The sequence below is a fragment of the Toxotes jaculatrix genome, chromosome 18 (genome assembly GCF_017976425.1).
Source record: "Toxotes jaculatrix isolate fToxJac2 chromosome 18, fToxJac2.pri, whole genome shotgun sequence".
NCBI classification, from domain to species: domain Eukaryota; kingdom Metazoa; phylum Chordata; class Actinopteri; family Toxotidae; genus Toxotes; species Toxotes jaculatrix.
Window position 1 is genome coordinate 16,467,937 of NC_054411.1, and position 17,188 is coordinate 16,485,124.

General features: G+C 43.9%; 1 protein-coding gene across 2 annotated transcripts; it reads left to right on the top strand.

The window, feature by feature from the left end:
• The first annotated feature begins 169 nt into the window (after positions 1-169).
• On the top strand, positions 170-16,607 carry srebf2 (sterol regulatory element binding transcription factor 2). Of its 2 annotated transcripts, none has more exons than XM_041061895.1 (20): positions 170-486; positions 5,015-5,400; positions 6,168-6,360; positions 6,511-6,671; positions 6,798-6,950; positions 7,070-7,351; positions 7,512-7,626; positions 7,707-7,858; positions 8,140-8,344; positions 8,524-8,699; positions 9,046-9,295; positions 9,518-9,687; positions 9,873-10,044; positions 10,208-10,325; positions 10,474-10,583; positions 11,137-11,269; positions 11,564-11,735; positions 12,401-12,577; positions 13,310-13,421; positions 13,725-16,607. In XM_041061895.1, the coding sequence occupies exons 1-20, from the start codon at positions 405-407 to the stop codon at positions 13,940-13,942; spliced, it is 3,537 nt and encodes a 1,178-aa protein (XP_040917829.1). In that variant the 5' UTR covers positions 170-404; the 3' UTR covers positions 13,943-16,607. The 2 variants fall into 2 exon arrangements, with proteins under 2 accessions (XP_040917829.1, XP_040917830.1); XM_041061896.1 differs by lacking the exon at positions 13,725-16,607 and adding an exon at positions 13,513-13,664.
• Positions 16,608-17,188: the final 581 nt, after the last annotated feature.

The window sequence follows — 17,188 nt, forward strand, 5'->3', positions numbered from 1 at the left end:
TGACACAGAAGCTTCTGATGGTTGACGTACTATCAGACCACGGCAAATACGACCTTGTCATTGGACGATGATGACTGGTCTCATGACAACAACAGCTAGGTTTCGGCCAATCAGCGCCCGCTTTGGGCCACAGAGTCTGTTTGTGAATGACGTAATGAGCGTAAAACAAGATGGCGTCGTCTTAAGCAGAAATCGGTGTGAATGAGTGTATCGACGTAAAAGTGTGCCTCTCTTGAGGCCCTAGTGTTGCTTCACGGTTGTTTCGGGTAAGAATAATCTCCACGACCAGATAAGTGTGTTGTAGGCGTTGCTGAACGCCACTGAACAGACTTCGGACCTTGTTTCTTTTCTCGTGCGACCCTCCTGCGGTAACAGCCGGGGGAGGCGAGCTGCTGACAAACAGGATGGACAGCGGAGAGTACATTGAGAACATGGACCCGACTTTATCGGAATTAGGGGACGAATTCACCCTGGGAGACATCGACGGTGAGTATTTGTGTCACTGCTTGCAGTGTGGAGTGTTGTCGTTTCCAAACCAAGTCAGAGTTAGCCTGTTTCCGCTGAGTCTGACAGCTCTGTGAGATGCTCGTACCTGCTGAGCGGAAGGTCCTGAGCAGGTCTGTGTATGGTTTAAGTGAGAAGTTCACAAGACACAAAGTTCAGTGTTTAAAGTATTCGTGATACAGCTTGTGTGTTGAAGAGGGCTAATAGTTCTCATCCCAAACAGCTCTTGTTATTTTGGCAACATTTTGACTGGTAGGGTTTTCTCCAGTTTGTCTTATTGGATTTAAATTAAGTCAGTCTAATTTATTCTTCCAAAATCTGCACATTGCAAATATAGAATAGCTTTTTTGCAGTTTTTGACTTTTGGAGTCATTCAAGCCATCATCTGTACTCTGGAATAACAATTAAGGCTTAAAGTTTTATTTTGCTCTATTTATTTTAGTCAGTGCTGTGTATTTCCATAAACAGTCAGACTTTAATAGACAAGCAACTGAGTGAAGTTATAGGCAGAGTGTTATTTTCCATGAAGCAGAGCTGAGTATCAGTAAGAGGTGTCATGCATCAGGAAGCTGTGTATGTGGGCAGTGACACAAGAGTGTAACTTGCTTATCAAGCTTGACTGTGTTATTACTGTAATCCAAGAGCCATGAAATGAACACCTTCTGAAAAAAATATTTATTTACTCAATGACTTTCATGTCAATATTTAAGTATTTTTGTAGAGTTAAATGAAGAAACCCTTTCCCATTTTTTGAGCATTTTTTTCTGAGCTCATTCTGCAGAACTATCAAGCTAAGTTTGTGGAACAACATCTGTGTTAAGATCCAGTTTTGCGCTCTGCAAGCAGACGCACAGCATCCATGATTAAATCTCCCGCTAATCAAAACAAGTTTCACCCTTTGGCACACAGTGAAAAGACTGGGCTTTTGGTGTAACGCTGGCCAGCGCAGAGTCACCAGATTTCCATTAGGGTGGAATTTTACTGAATGCTAAGTCACCAGACCGGACTGATGAACTGTGTGTGTGTGTGTGGTGTTAGACAGTGTAGGACAAAATTGACTATCAGGACAAAACTGTTTTAGTGGAAAATGGGTTTAACTCACCAATTCAGAATAGCACAATAACAAGGCTACAGTATGTTACAGACAGTAATGGTCAACATTGATGATACTGGGCACAGGCCTATGAAGCATTCCTCATACTCTACCTGCTTTGGGTGTCTGGTGTTAATTCATCCTTCAAAAGGGGCCTTTACACAGAATGAGCAGACAGCACACCCCCGGCCACAGTTATGTAATCCCACTTAATCATTGAGTCAAAAGACAGGAATGTACAGATTGTGTGAGAGAGCGAAATGACAACAGAGGTTTGACTGATGAATTCACAGGCAAGCTGCAGCAAAGACAGCCAACACTGGGTTTTGTTTTCGCTTGGTCTCTGTTTGACCCACAGCTAATTGATAATTACAATTTCCCCATTAGACAGAGCAGCCAACTGCAAAATAAAAGATTTACTGCAGTGACAAAAATCGTGGACATTTTCTCCCTAACTATTGGGAAGACAATTTTTCTTTCACAGCCTCTTTCAGATCTTGAATAGAATATCATCTGATTAGTGATAGCTTTTATTTGTCTCTGTGTGCAGCAGCTGTTCTGCCGTACATCTCAAAAGATATTTAACCTTTGTTCTCCAGACGAGCCTTGTGCATTTCTTTTGAGAGTAAGGTCTAAGAGGCCCCTGTAAGGGCTCAAGCAGTTGACCCTATATTCATCTAGAACATTCTCCCTCTACCAATTACTCCCTTAGCAACTGTGGCTCTGGTTATATAACCTTCTTTTTTTTTTTGGTCTGTGCAGCCTAGGAAACTGTCCCCCTTTGATGGATTTACCCTTTGTGTCAGCTTGTCTGAAGCACTGGGGGCTCAGAGCTGCTTTGTTCTGTCTGTCATTAACAGTCTGCCCCCCATGGAGCTGTACAAGTGCATGGTCTAGAGTGTCTGCCTACATAATGTGCCACATACATGTGTGCATGTATGTGACATGTGAAGGACAGGCTGGTAAAAGCTCTTGAACTAAACAGCCAGTCAGTTTTACTGTGCCATGCTACAGTCTGCAGGCATGGTTTGACCTTACTGTTCTAGTTTTTACCATTATAGATATCAGTTATGTTCAGGATTGAGGAAGCAGCACCACTGTTTAGATGCTGTAGCTCTGGTTCTACAGACCTCTGTACTCTCCTGCAGGGTCGACAGATGCAGTCCTAAATCATCAAAAATGAAATTGTAGACAACAGAAAAATAAATATATGCGATGGTATAGATACCTTTATTTATAAATACCTTTATTGCTTTATACACTCTATTGCAAAGTAATAACTGATTACAGCCACAGGTAACAGGAAGTTGGCTTTCTGTTGCTGATATAGATGAGAACCCTTGATGTTGTGACGTATGTACGTTTTATTTGTCTAATGTGTCAGTTTTCACCTTTCCTGGTATCCTAGCCCTGTTTTAGTGTTGTGTTTATTGTGAAATTTAACATCATAATAGCTACAAAAAAATAAAATGCATCCTGCAGCTCTAAACTATATCATAAACATAGCAAAATTATTAGAGCCAAGTCACTGAAGTCTTTACTTCACTGCACTTTGTTATACCATGAAATAGCACATAGACATTTTAAGTTATTTCAGATTGCTTGTCTTTATTAGTCAAAGATAAGAGGTGAAGAGATACGAAGATAAAATAGTTTTTTAAATTCATTTCATTCATGTGTCATTGCACTTGGATTGATATTGTGTCGTCGATAAAATAGTATTGCAGGCTGGCACTCCTTGCAGCTGAGGGATATAAAACCTCTAACAAATGAAATGACGACAGTGCAGTCAGTCATTATGGTGTCACAAATGTAGTGATTGGAGTTCACTTACTCATGTAAAGTAAGCAAACTCGTTGTTAGCTTTCACTGTAACATCGGTAGAGTTCAACAAGGCTTTTCAGATCTCTTGGTCTGAATGTTGTCCAGTGTCTCTGGCACTCAGGACATGTGTTCATCTGTAATCAGTTTTCCCATTTAGAATATTATAAATGGCCTCATCAGTGGGGGTGTGCTTAGTGATTTCATATCATTTTGAAAGAGTCAATAAATGTGGTCTCTGGATTATATTGTCTGGTCCTGCTCTGCTGTCTAATAGGAAGGAGTTTCAGGCTGCAGGCTCTGCTTGTTGACACTTCATTGACCCTGATGGTTGAACCCATATGAACCCATATATCAGTGCAATAGATTCATTAGGGCAGCTTTCACTACACGGAGCCTGTATGGCAGTTGTTGAAAGTCTTGTAGTCCTGGTCCAAACTGGAAAATGGTGGGGAAAAAAATCTATTGTAGTATGTGTAATTTTACATTGGGATATTGTGATACTGTACATATTTTCTCACTCAATAGCAACACAAACTACAACTTCCAAAGTGACAACAAAATACGTCAGTTTCAACCAAAACATTCTAACCTTAATGAAGGGAGGATGTCTTGCAGGGCTGTTGTATTAGGTTGCATTAGCTTTAGCGAGGTGTACCTAATAAACAACCAAGTGCTCAGCTTGACCTATTTTAACACCATTAAGTCTTTAATAAGCTTTAATGTGTTTTGTATAATTAATGTATGCAAGCAATAAATTATTGAATGCCCTTCGGTGGCCTTTAACGTATTGCGCACTAGTGTTTAACAACAGGGGCACAGTGCACATTCATCACCGTTATAATGCCATCCATCCATCCATCAGGTCTCTCAGAGCTGACTGATTCTTTATCTAAGTGCTCTTTTACCCTGCTCTCAATGTCTTTCGGGGCCATCTGTAAGATTACTACACTCTTTTTCAAGGCTATCTGGATCTGCACAGTCATTTCACTGGTTTATGACCACAACAGTAGCTGGTTTCTATTCGTGCATGCGGCAATTCAAGGCCAGGCCGTGACACTCTCTGGGCTTTTCTCGTCTTATCTGTTAGTGGTAAACAGTGTTCACGTATGTTAGCCAGATCATACAGTAGGACAACCTTGCCACCTTGTATTCAGTGTCAGCTGAAGAGATCCCTCTCAAGGACACTTGAGATACTTGAAAGCAGTTCATAAATGATTACCTCCTGTTGCTGTAATATTGGGTGTTAGGCAAGGCCTTGGCTTAAAGGCAAGTAATCATCATCAGTCATGGGATTTAGTTTATGGAGCAAATGTTTCTCTGCAGGTTTCACCAAATTATACACTTTCTGCTTTTAGTGACACAGCACCACTGCAGAGTGAAACTGTAAATGCAAAATTTGTTATTTAAATGACGTTCTGTGGTATATAACCATCTGAATGTGTAGAATTGCTAAGATGCTGACATATGCCTCATAAGCTATTAAATTTATTTTCATCTTTCATATCATTGAATCAGCAGAATGAATTAGATTTCTTCATCAAATCATCAGAAACTTGTTGTAATTCTGTTCCTTCTGTTTTTTCATCTCCTCAGAGATGCTGCAGTTTGTCAGCAACCAGGTGGGGGACTTCCCAGACTTGTTTGAGGACCAGATGACCGCAGCAAGCTCACTACAGAGCGGGGGCGCCAACATGACCCCACGTCAGGCCATTCAAACCCCTCAAACTCCCCAAACTCCACAGACACCGACCCCTGTTGCCTACCAGAGCTCCAACATAAGCCTGGCTGCCTCCCAGACACTTTCTCCCCAGACTTTACCCCTCACCCCTCCCCTCACCCCTGCTCAGACTCCCTCCCCCACCACAGCCTCCTCGGGGCAGCAGCAGGTGACCCGCAGCCCTCCGCTCCTTCAGCCACGGCCTCAAGTGGTCCAGCCCATCCAGCCTCAGCCCCAACAGACAGCCCAGCCTGCCATCCAGGTATCGTCATGGATAATAACCCACATTTTACTCATTCTACGATTACATCTAATGGGAAATAGGATAGGATATTTAAAACTACACTACAGCCCAAAAGTTTGGAAGCAAGATCAAATTTGTCCCAAAAAAAAATCATAGTTTCATTGGTATACTTTGCAACAAAATAAACACGATTATTAGTGCATATCAATGAAAGCAAAGCCTGATCATGCAGTAAATACATCCCAAATATCAATTCATAGAACTCATATTGATTTTTAAGAGAGACATCGTGAACAGAAACTTGAAGTTGTTTCCAAAAGTTTGTCCTCTAGTGTATGTTCAGGGCCAAGCTGGTGAAGTTTTGGATCACTGTGTGGTCCTGAAAGCGGCAAATGACTGCTGCAGTGATGAACCAGTGCTGTAGTTTTAAGTCCTAGGCTGGTTTCAAAGTGGCTGCCTCTCCAGCTGTAATTTCCTTGTCTGTTGTGGAGACAGTGTGGATTTATTTTCTATTATTGTGCACGAAAAAAAAGCTTCTGCTGACATGGGAAAAATTTCAGAGTACTGACAGACTCTAAAATGTGATATCCAGCTCAGCATCCCCACAAACACCGCTGCACATCTCAGCAAAACGGTTGTCAGCCTGAGAGATGTAGTTTATCATCTTTAGTAAAATACCTTTTTCCTGAGAACCGTACATCAAAGAAGGCAGATAAACTGTCTTATGTTGCATTAAGAATCTCAGAGGGAAATGCATCTTTTTTTTTTTTTTTACTTAAATGCAGATGCACACCCAGGGGATTCCTATGCAGACTCAGAGCTTCCCTGTCCACACACTGGTTCAGACCCACAGTCAGACGCCCCTCCCCATCCAGACCCAGGCACCCCAAACTGTGATGATTGCCTCCAATGGTGGGCAGTCTCGTTTCATCCAGAACCCGGTCATCTGCCACCAGAGCCCTGCTCCTGGTTTCCAAGGTAACTAAAGGAGGGTATTCTGTTGAAATTAAAATGAAAATTAAAATCATCATACACTCTTCTGTTTTTTTTAATGGTTTGTTCTTAGGATCTGTATCAAGACTGTAATTTAAATTTGTCTTCATTAGTCATCTTGTCTCCTCTTCCCAGTCCTCCAACCACAGATGCAGAGCATCATGACATCACCACAGCTCCATCCAGTCACCATTCAGCATCAGCGCGTTCTGACTCCGTCAGGTCAGACCATCCAGACTCTCTCTACTGCGCCGACCACAGTCCACGCTGTGCAACAGCAGGTGCAGCAAGTACCTGTGAGTAGCATCGCTGTTGTTAGCAGGGTTGGACAAGTCAGACAACAAGTCAAACTGGCAATTTGTGTATTTGCGTAGATGCTTATGAGCAAGTACCACATTGATCTTTGCGTGTCATTCCACCAGGTTCTGGTCCAGCAGCCACAGATTCTGAAGACAGACTCACTGGTTCTCACAACACTCAAACCAGATGGCACTCAGGTGCTGTCGACCATGCAGAGCCCCACAGGGATCACCACCTTGACCACACCCATCCAGAACACAGCTCTGCAAGTCCCGGTATGAAGCTAGTAGAAATGATTTGGTTTGTTAATATCAGTCACAATTTTGGTCCCTGAAAATTCAAACTCTGCAATATCACATTGATACGTCACACTGAAACTTATGTCTGTCCCCAGACGCTGATGAGCAGCAACATCCTGACCACCGTCCCCGTTGTGATGGGAGGAGGAGACAAGCTGCCAATCAAGCAGCTACAGCCAGGCTCCACCCACTGCACTAACGGAGCCAGGTCAAACGTGGAGCAGAGCCAGGTGACGGCAGGAGCAGTAGGTCCAGGTGGAGTGGTGAAGGAGGGCGAGAGGAGGACAACCCACAACATCATCGAGAAGAGGTATCGGTCCTCCATCAACGACAAAATCGTGGAGCTCAGAGATCTGGTCATGGGCAACGACGCAAAGGTTAGTGGATTTAGCACTAGGATGGTTAAATATTATTTAGCTGTTTTAATTCTATAAATTGCTTTAGTGTGAAATTTGGAAAAAGAAATCCACTGATTTCACTCATGAGCTTGATAGAAATTGGATCCTCACATGTTCTCCTTCACGTCTTTCTCCCTAGATGCATAAGTCAGGAGTGCTGAGGAAGGCCATCGACTACATCAAATACCTGCAACAGGTCAACCACAAACTACGACAGGAGAACCTGGCCCTTAAAATGGCCAACCAGAAGAACAGTAGGTGTTTTACATTACTGGAAGCAGAGCATAATCTGTAGCTGCTTGGGATTTTAATGAGTCTTCTCTTTCTATCTCAGAGCCAGTGACGCTATCTGAAGATGTGGAGCTCAAACAGGAAATAGTGATGATGTCACCTCCGGCCTCGGACTCTGGTTCCGGTTCCCCTCACCAGTTCTCTCCCTACTGTGTCGACTCAGAGCCAGGCAGCCCCTTGCTGGATCACGATCAGGTAACACACAGATTACACACTGGTGCTGTGCTACTGTTCTCTAGGCTACGAGCAACCCATAATACAGCGCTCTCTGTAGGAGCCATTGTTACAGCTGTTCTTGCTCCATTCAGAAAGAATATCCGATGTTGGTAACACACAATTGTCTTGACCTTGAATATTAGAAGACCCCCCAGTTTCACAAATGTAATTTTCTGTAAAAGAAAAAAATACCTTCTTATATTTGGGCTGGTCTTCATTATTGTGAACCTTTTCTCTATCTCTCTCTTTCTTCCTGTCAGGTGAAGAGTGAGCCAGATTCTCCCTCCTCCGTTGGAGTGATGGATCGTTCTCGTCTGCTTCTCTGCGCCCTGACCTTCTTCTGCCTGTCCCTGAACCCACTGCCGTCTCTTCTGGGCTCTGAAGCCTCGGGGAGCCACACCCTGTCTGCGGGCCATGGACCATCTAGAACGCTTGTCTGGTTCCCAAGTCACACGCAGGACTTTGGTGAGCAGGGCTGACCCCACTGTTTATCAGTGTTCATAACACAAGTTTAAAAGAGTCTTTAAAAACTATGGTTTGTCCAGTCTATCATAAATTTATCATGAATTTGTGATGCAGGTTGTGGAAATATTCTAAAATGCATTGTGACTGTGCCTCATGTTTCATTTCCTCTCATCCTCCAGCCTCCTGGCTGCGGTGCCTGTTGCCGTGGGTGATGGTGTGGGTGCTGAGTGGGGTGGGAGCGGTGTGGGGCTGTGTCAGGGTGCTCTACCTGTGGGAGCCTGTCACTCCCCTTCACTCCCCGAAATCCGTGTCCTTCTGGAGGCATCGCAAACAAGCCGACGTGCATCTCAACAGGGTAAGTGCTCATCAGCCCTGGGAAAAGTTGAAAAGGTAGCATTTCCAAATATAGCGAGAATGATCAAACTACTTATTTCATGTGACAGTGTGAATGTTGGATCCACTCATTCTGTCTTTGCCAAGTTTGGATGTGCTAGAAGAATTTTGATTTGATGTGTTTCCACCTATTGAAGAGCACATTTTGATGTCCCGGTTTAGCCCAGGCTGTTCACTGCGTGGGTTTATTTTTAGCGTCTGTTCATATCGTGTTCAGATCTAACTCGTGACCTTCATTGTATCTTTCCCGTCAGTCTTAACTGAATACTAAACAGCTTCCTGTTTCTCCCTTCTCCTCTTTCCTGCAGGGAGATTACACAGCAGCAATGGCTAGTTTAGAGACCTGCTTGTCCGTCTTGACCAGAGCTCTTCCCTCAACCAAACTGGACCTGGTTTGCTCACTGTCCTGGAATCTGATTCGCTACTGCTTGCATCGTCCAACTCCTCTTGGTTGGCTTGTTCACCAGGTCAGAGGAAAGCACGAGGGGGAGGAGGCTAGGACAAGTGCGAGGGACGCAGCACTGGTTTACCACCGGCTGAGCCAGCTGCAACTCACAGGTGAGTGTTGAGAACAAAGTGGACTGCTGCTGTACACAGGCTGCTGTGATAGGATTCACTGTTTAAAGTTAATGAACTGCAGAATAAATGTCCTCAGACAGTGCCAGGAAAAAGACAGTGGTTAAATAAGAGATTTCACAAGCTATGAAGATTTGAATGCAGTGACACAGTTTCTGTTCTCTGTCTCTCTTTCTTTCTTTCTTTCTCTCTTTCTCTCTGTAGGAAAGCTGCCTCAGCGTAGCAGCCTGTGGGCTTTGTCTCTCTCTCTCAGCGCTGTCAACCTCAGCGAGAGTGCCCAAGGCAAGATGGCCTCTGCCGAGCTCTCCCAGATCTATGTCACTGCAGCAACAGCCCTGCGCACTGTGCTGGGCCACCACCTCTCCTGTTTGCCTGTACGTCTCTTACCCGGTCCATCGTCTGTCTGTCCTCACCTTGTGTTTCAATATTCATTCATTTTATCTCATAAATCATCACAGAAACATAAACAGACAGAGGAGATGATAAGTCTGTTTCACTCATATCTGATTTAGCTTCCTTTTCATCATCAGCGTCTTTTCTTGCGTGTCTGTCTCTTCAGGGTTACCTGCTGAGCTGTGCAGAGTGTGTGGCCAGCCAATCAGAGACCAAGCCGATCCCTGACTGCCTGCGCTGGCTCTTCACCCCATTGGGCCGGCAGTTCTTCCTGAGCTGTGATTGGTCAGTGAAGTCAGAGAACAGTGATGGCGTGTACACTTCTCAGAGAGACTCAGGTATGTCTTCAATGGAGGAGCTGACTTAACTTTATTTTTCTTTCATTTTTTTTGAAAAAGTTTTTAAAAAACTCCTTTGTATTAAAGATTTTTTTTTGTTAAAACAGATCTTGTGTGCTAAAATTGACCTGTTCCTCTTTGCTATGTTTTGATCTTCCTTCAGCTGACCCCATTGCCCAGCTGCACCGATGTTTCTGCAGGAAGCTTTTGGAGAGAGCTGTTCACACCCTCATCCAGCCGCAGAGCGACTCTGAAGCAGGCAAACGCAAGAACGACTCTGGGTAAGGCAGGCAGCAGCAGCGGGGGTGCAGGGCTGCAGCACCAGGCAGCTCTGGGTCTTTACTGATGAGTTTTTTGACAGTTTGGTGCGAATTGAAGATTTACTCTGTAAACCCCTCCCTTCTTTTTACTGGTCTGCTGCTCTTTCAGGGAGTTTTCCAGTGCCCTGGAGTTCCTCCAGTTGTTGAACAGCTGTACAGAGGACTCTCCTTCCCCTCCTCCGCCCTTCTCGACTCCTCCCAATCACACCACCACTCCAGGTATGAATAGCATGAAGAGAACAGCTCTTCCCTTTTACAAAGAAGCATGAATCACATAGGATGTTTGTGTGTGGGGGACGATCTTCTGTGAAGATTAACCAGGAAGCCATCTGAGTTATTACTGTTAACGTGAATGGATTTTCTTGGCTCCGTTTGCCGTGCACTGACTGCCAATTTAGCTTTTAGGATTAACATTTTATTGGATTATCACAGATAACACTTGCAGTCATTGATTTGTGGCAATAAATGACTTGCTGTGGATATGAACACATTAGTGATCTATTCAAGCAACGTTAATTAGCTACAGTCTTAATCAGTTCTTGTTGGCCTGACAGTGAGCCAAGCTGCACACAAAGCGTAATATCATCACACACGCGGCTTTTGATACAGCGGGAAAGTTGCGAGAGACAGAGCGACGGGGGGTCATAACCACCACATCATTTCTCATTTGACATTTGAAGTTTGACAAGAACAGTCACTTCTCCACTCACTTACTGTTGTTCATGTCATTTTTTTTCCTTTCTATATAATTTCCCTCTCTTCTTCCTGCCAGTGGGAGACCCAGTGAGTCGCTGGTGGGCTGTGGTCTTAAAGGCTGCCGTGCATTGGCTGCAGGGCGATGATGTTGCAGTGAGGTCACTGTTGGCAGAGGCCGAGCGAATGCCGAGGGCTCTGCACACTCTTGAGTGAGTGAAAGTAAAACTTGTTACTCTGTGTGGAGATATGACAAAGCACAGACTCTCACTCTACACTACAGAGACTAGAGTAAACATGGTGAAGCATTTCATTTAAATTAACTGGTCATTTTTGGTTTTTCAGAGACGTCGAAGTCAAACCTTTTACACAGGATTATAGATTCCAAACCTCAATGTTCGATTAAACTAAAGGATGTAAATAAAGATAAACATATCCGTCCTTGTTTTAAAAAAAACCCTAGAGTAACCACCCATCACTGTTTCTGTCTAACTTCTCTGTTGTAGCCGCTCTCTTCCTAAGGCTGTGCTGCTGCTTTGCAAAGCCGTTCAGATGAGCCTGTCGCCTCTGAAGGGGGAAGGTGTAGTCACCTGCCTGTCCCACTGTGACAGAGCCAGCAGCTACCTGCGCTCCAGCATCTCCGTACCGCTCACCCAGTCTGGGAACTGGCTGAACAAGGTAGAATACAAAGAAGCTGTCACAAACACTATCACTGATATCTTAAGATCTGCCCTGGGTTTGTGCTTGTTACGTAATCTGGTTTGCTGTCTTTCAACTGCACACACACAGACTCCAGAAAAACCTGCCTTACACTGCATGTTTCATTTCAAATTACAAAGACACACACACACACACACACACACACACACACACTGCATGCTCATTTGGGGTCCAGGAAGGCTGATGTGGTACTGTGTGTTTGTGTGTGTGTGTGTGTGCGTGTGTGTGTGTGCACAGTGTGGGTGGCAGGAGGTGGCTGTGGTGCATTGTAGTTGCATTGCATGATCCTGAAGCCGAGTGCAATGTGTCTGCAGTGCAGTACAGAGGCCTCCCCAATCTGCACGCACCCACTACACACCCCACCATTTCACACGAGACAGCACTGAACATCATGTAGTTTGGCGTTTTGATTCTCAGCATGCATGTCGGGCAAAGTGCACTGATAATGATGGTGGTTGGTTGTTGTGGGTGGGTTGTGGTTGTACTGGCAGCTTTGAGTCACACCTTGGGTTTCAAATTCGTCTCTTACAAATATAAATCGACCTCAGAACAATATAAATCAGTATTTCTTTTGTAAATGCAACAAAACAGCTCTTTGACCTTTGTCCCTCGTCTCTCCTAAGGGGGTGGAGCTCCTGGTCTGTGACCTTCTGCTGACCTTGAGGACCAGTCTATGGCAGCGCGGGAGCAGCAGTAACGGAGAACCTGGCCCGGCACCTGGATCCCAGTTGGCTGGTTTCCAGAGGGACCTCAGCGCCCTCAGAAAGCTCACCCAGTGCTACAGACAGGCACAACACAAGGTACATCCAAGGCTAGATATGTGAGCTACTGTGTGTCAAGGAATCAGGAATACAGTCACTAAAGTTTGGGTAGAAAGAAACAATCATAGGATAATGAAAAGATTGAAAAGATTGAAAAGATTGAAAAGCTATCAGCTATTCACAATTGTTAAGATGTTGCAAGCTAAATGGTAAAAGAAATAATTACCACAATATGTTTCAGGCACTTTATAACCTTCAGTGTTTTCCAAAAGCTCTGCGCTGCTCTGATTATAAGCGGGTAAATCAGCTGGGGCCTGCTAATGCTGTTCATGATATCACTGTATTTACTGTGTGAAAAACTCCTTCCCAGTCTCACCAGCTGCAGAAATCTCCCCGCAGTTTAACATATCATCAGTCCTACTTGTATGATTCACTGGAGTAGTCATTACTGTAGCCAGGGGGCCTTTAACAACTGCTGCTTTCACAGCGCTTGCTATCATTTGTTATGTTTTGACTTGTGCAAGACCCCGAAGAACCACATGAACTTTATCATAATCACTGAACGAGACTCTGTTGTGCGACAACTGACTGAAAAATGTTCACTGTTTGTGCTGCGAGGGGCTTTGTGTGAAAGCCTCCACTGAAGGCAGAATGCTTTCTGTATATATCACAGATAGAAAATGTGGAGTGAAATCATATGAGGGCTGAGTGTTTTCCTGCTTTTGCGTCACACAGACAAAACAATCATTGTGGCTCTGATGTGTCCGACAGGTGTTTCTTCATGAGACCACAGTGAGGCTGATGGCTGGAGCCAGTCCCACGAGGACACACCAGCTGCTGGAGCACAACCTCCGACGCAGGACACACAGCTCCTACACGGCTGGTAAGGAAACTCAAACTCAGATTTATACATTGATTAGTGAAGTACAAACCTCAGAATCACCATCCTCACTGAATCATATCCACTCACACAGGCTGAGAGTAGGAGTTCACCTTGACTGCTGGCTCAGGATCAGCTCCCTGATGGTCATTCATAATTTTAAATATTAATGGTGAATTTGAAAAGCTCACTCTACACAGCCCTAGAGAGCAACACAAGGCTGTATTCATACACACAAAGATGTACACACCAGAAGGCAACGGACACTAACCTGCATTTTTCCCACCCCCCACCCGCTGCTTTCAGAAGGTGAATGCGTCCTGGGTGAGAGGGAGAGGGCTCATGCCATCCTGCTGGCCTGCCGCCACCTGCCCATGCCCCTCCTAACCCCGCCCGGGCACCGTGCCCGCCTGCTGGCCGAGGCCAAGCGCACCCTAGAGCGGGTGGGAGACCGTCGGTCCCTGCAGGACTGTCAGCAGATTTTGCTGCGCCTCAGTGGGGGCACGACCATCGCCGCCTCCTGAGCACTCGCACGCAAACACACTCAGATTAGGGCTACTCACAATACACTGAAAAATGAACTCTGTGATTTACTGTCATACATACAAAGATGTTAACCAGACTCATCCACCAACAACATTTAATTCTATATAATACTGTCACCCTCACGCTGATCGAGGGCCATGAATATGACTCTTGCTTCAAACTTTTCTCACACACAGACAGCTGATTTTTACTGTCACAGCTTCATATAACTCTCAGTAGCCACAACGCGGCTAAACACCTAAAGGCTACACACTTGCTCCTTTGATGCTTAGTTGCAGTGTTGCAGTACAATCACGCCCCCTTCTGGTTATTAATGGTACCATGCTGGCTAACTGCCTCGTTAGAAACAATGCTAAACCACATGGAATATCAGGTTAAATAGGCCCCACAGGGAAAAGGGACCATTATCTCATAGCTGTTTAAGATAATACAATGCAGCAGTGCATTGATTAGCTGTAGGATGCTAAGCTGTACAATCATTATTGACACACAGCATCATGAGCGCTACAATAAATATGTAATGTCTTAATAAACTTGCAAGCTTCGATTAAGGGCTGTAGGGTATTGAAGAGTAGGCAGCCGAGATCTGTTAAGCATGGCTGGGGCTGTAAGATGCAGACAGAGAGTAGCCTGCTTTTAACTGTACAGTGCTGAGTAGTGTCTCTTCTTATCTACCTCATACACTGTACAATGCCAGCATTGTACTGTGGAGCAAAATAGGATACTTAAGCACCATGTCAGTTACCCTGAATTTGAATCAAGTGACCATTTGAAACGACGCTTCAATCCAGTGCAGCGTCATTCTGATCAAACCTTTCTGAGCTGCTTTATTTAGGCTTTAGGATGCAGCAGGACAGTACTATAGGAATTTGACTTGCTGTTGCAAGAATGGCAGACAGCTACTGCTGACATGTTCCTTCCTATCAGACAAGACACAGGGAATAAAAAATGATTGGATTTGCGGAACATCTAAATAACAGAGGGAAGCAGTCAATCATGGACCTACAGACACACACATTCACACAAATTCATATACACTGCCGGTCAAAAGCTTTAGACTACCTCAGTTTCTGCTTTTTTTCTCACCAGTGTGAAAACATTATACAATACCACTTCCTACCTAACAGTATTGTCCTAATAATGCATCAGAGGGTGTAGCCACAGAGTTTGCTCCAGCGATGCCTTTGTACAGACAGAGGGTTTATAAGTCAGCAACAAAAGTTGGGACACTTGTAGGAATTGTAGCTGCAAGTTAACCAGTTTCTTAATGTCTGAAAAAGGAATTAAGAAATGAAGAAAGGGACGGGCAGTTTACATCTTACCTTTGTTCTGTTTAAGATTATTCACTGGACTTGGACTGATTCAGTTTGACTTTGAAAATGAGGGTCTTCTAAAACCTTTGACCGGTATTGTACATATTAAATGAATTGCATACAAACTCACAATGTGATTGTAAATAGGTTGTACATAGGCAGATAAACAGAAGTAGAATAAACAGGAAGTTCTTACTTACTGCTTGAGAGAAGACGAATGTCACAGAAAGCACTGTAACGCGTCAGATTAGGCTCGTAATGGTCTCCATCAAAGTCGGCTGACTCACGCTTAAAAGTGATTCTCCACCAAAAATCATTTTACTATCAAACACTCACCTGCTGTAACCTTGCAATGTGGCTTCTTCTGATGAGGAACAGTGGCTATGAACGGTGAATTCATGATGGGTAGTCACAGGTTTCCACTGTATGTGTTAAATCGCCAGGAATAGTGCAGGCAGAGTATTCAGCATCCCTGCTGTCCATCTGTGAAAGACATCTTTGGAGTCTACAGGCAGCGAGCATCTGATACTCCAAAGATTTTGGGTGGAGTGTCACCTTGAGGCGTGAAAATTAAGTGAAGATGGTCTAAACACAGTGATAAAAGTGAGAAATGGTATTTCTCGGAAGCAATGTCCACACATAATGTAAAGCTCTCAAGCAAAATGGCCTTGATGTTATGTATAAAAAAAACTATTATGTTTCATCATATTTGGACTGATGGAGGAGTTTTAGATTTGTGAAATCTTTGTCCACTTTGCTTTTTCCCCCTGTCATTCCCATTTTCTGTGCTCTGATTATCTTATTTAATGTTTATGTAATATTAATATAAATGCTTTTTTTGGGAGGTTGGAAGGGAGCAGTTTTCAATTTTATCATTGTTATTGTTTTATGTTGGTAAAGCAGCCTAGGGTCAGAAACTGTCAGAGGGAGAATCTCTAAGAGGAAGATGTGTATTTTATTGGACAGCTAAATCCCGCATTTAAACAATTAGCACGATATTTTAGGATCACTCTTTCTTTGGTACATGCTGCAATTTCTATGTTGTTTGTAAAATACAAGCAAACACACATTTATGCTATTAGAAATGTCCAGAACTCTGTCTTCCAGGTCAACTCAAGCTGTCAATAAGTAACGTAAGGAGTCCTGACAATACTTATAGAAGTTTAGATTTAGCTTTCCTGAATGGTAAACAAGAAAGCAACAACCAGCCGTTGGCAGGCTGGTGTTTTTGCAGTCATAATTATGTTTTTTGCCTCCCCGTGATGTATTTTATTGTCTGAATTTTTGTGTTCATTTTGATGTTTGTTTTATAATAAAACAGCACATGGCAGTGGTTGGCGCATATATGACCTTTCAAAAGTAAAAGCATCATACTGGTTGTGGATGTGTAATTTGAGAAGTACAAATATAAACACTGGAACAGACAAAAAGAGAGAACACCACATTTTGTATTTCATCTGAACATGAGTGCTGGCCGGGTGCGAATGCTAGTGTAAATCTGATAAGGACAGCTGTGTGAAGATCACTGGTTTCCTCTTTCTCACACTCACACTGTGTAGCACAGTGAACGCTGGACAGCCCTGTCAAAATGTGACTCTCTCAGCAATTCACAGAGAGAGATGACATGCCTGGATACATAAAGAGTCCCTGCCACTGGAGGGAGTGGCAGTCTGGTGCTGAAAACAGTTGATTACCACAAAGGTGGCAGAGGACATTGCAGTTACTTAATAAGAAAATGTGAAATGCAAGAGTCAAGGAGACTAGAATAGCAGCTGTTATTATATCATCAAGTACAGACCATGTAATCTAATTTGACATTCTCATGAATCCCTCAGTAAGATAAGGAGACCTGACCCTAAAGACATCATGCTATCAACAGATAAGCAGTTTCAGACAATATATGTATCATGT

Excerpts from the sequence above, each read along its gene's own strand:
- srebf2 (XM_041061895.1), top strand. The coding sequence starts at position 405 with ATGGACAGCGGAGAGTACATTGAGAACATGGACCCGACTTTATCGGAA. Across the intron at positions 8,700-9,045 it reads CCGACGTGCATCTCAACAGG|GGAGATTACACAGCAGCAAT; the intron begins GTAAGTGCTCAT and ends TCTTTCCTGCAG. Across the intron at positions 11,270-11,563 it reads AGGGCTCTGCACACTCTTGA|CCGCTCTCTTCCTAAGGCTG; the intron begins GTGAGTGAAAGT and ends TCTCTGTTGTAG.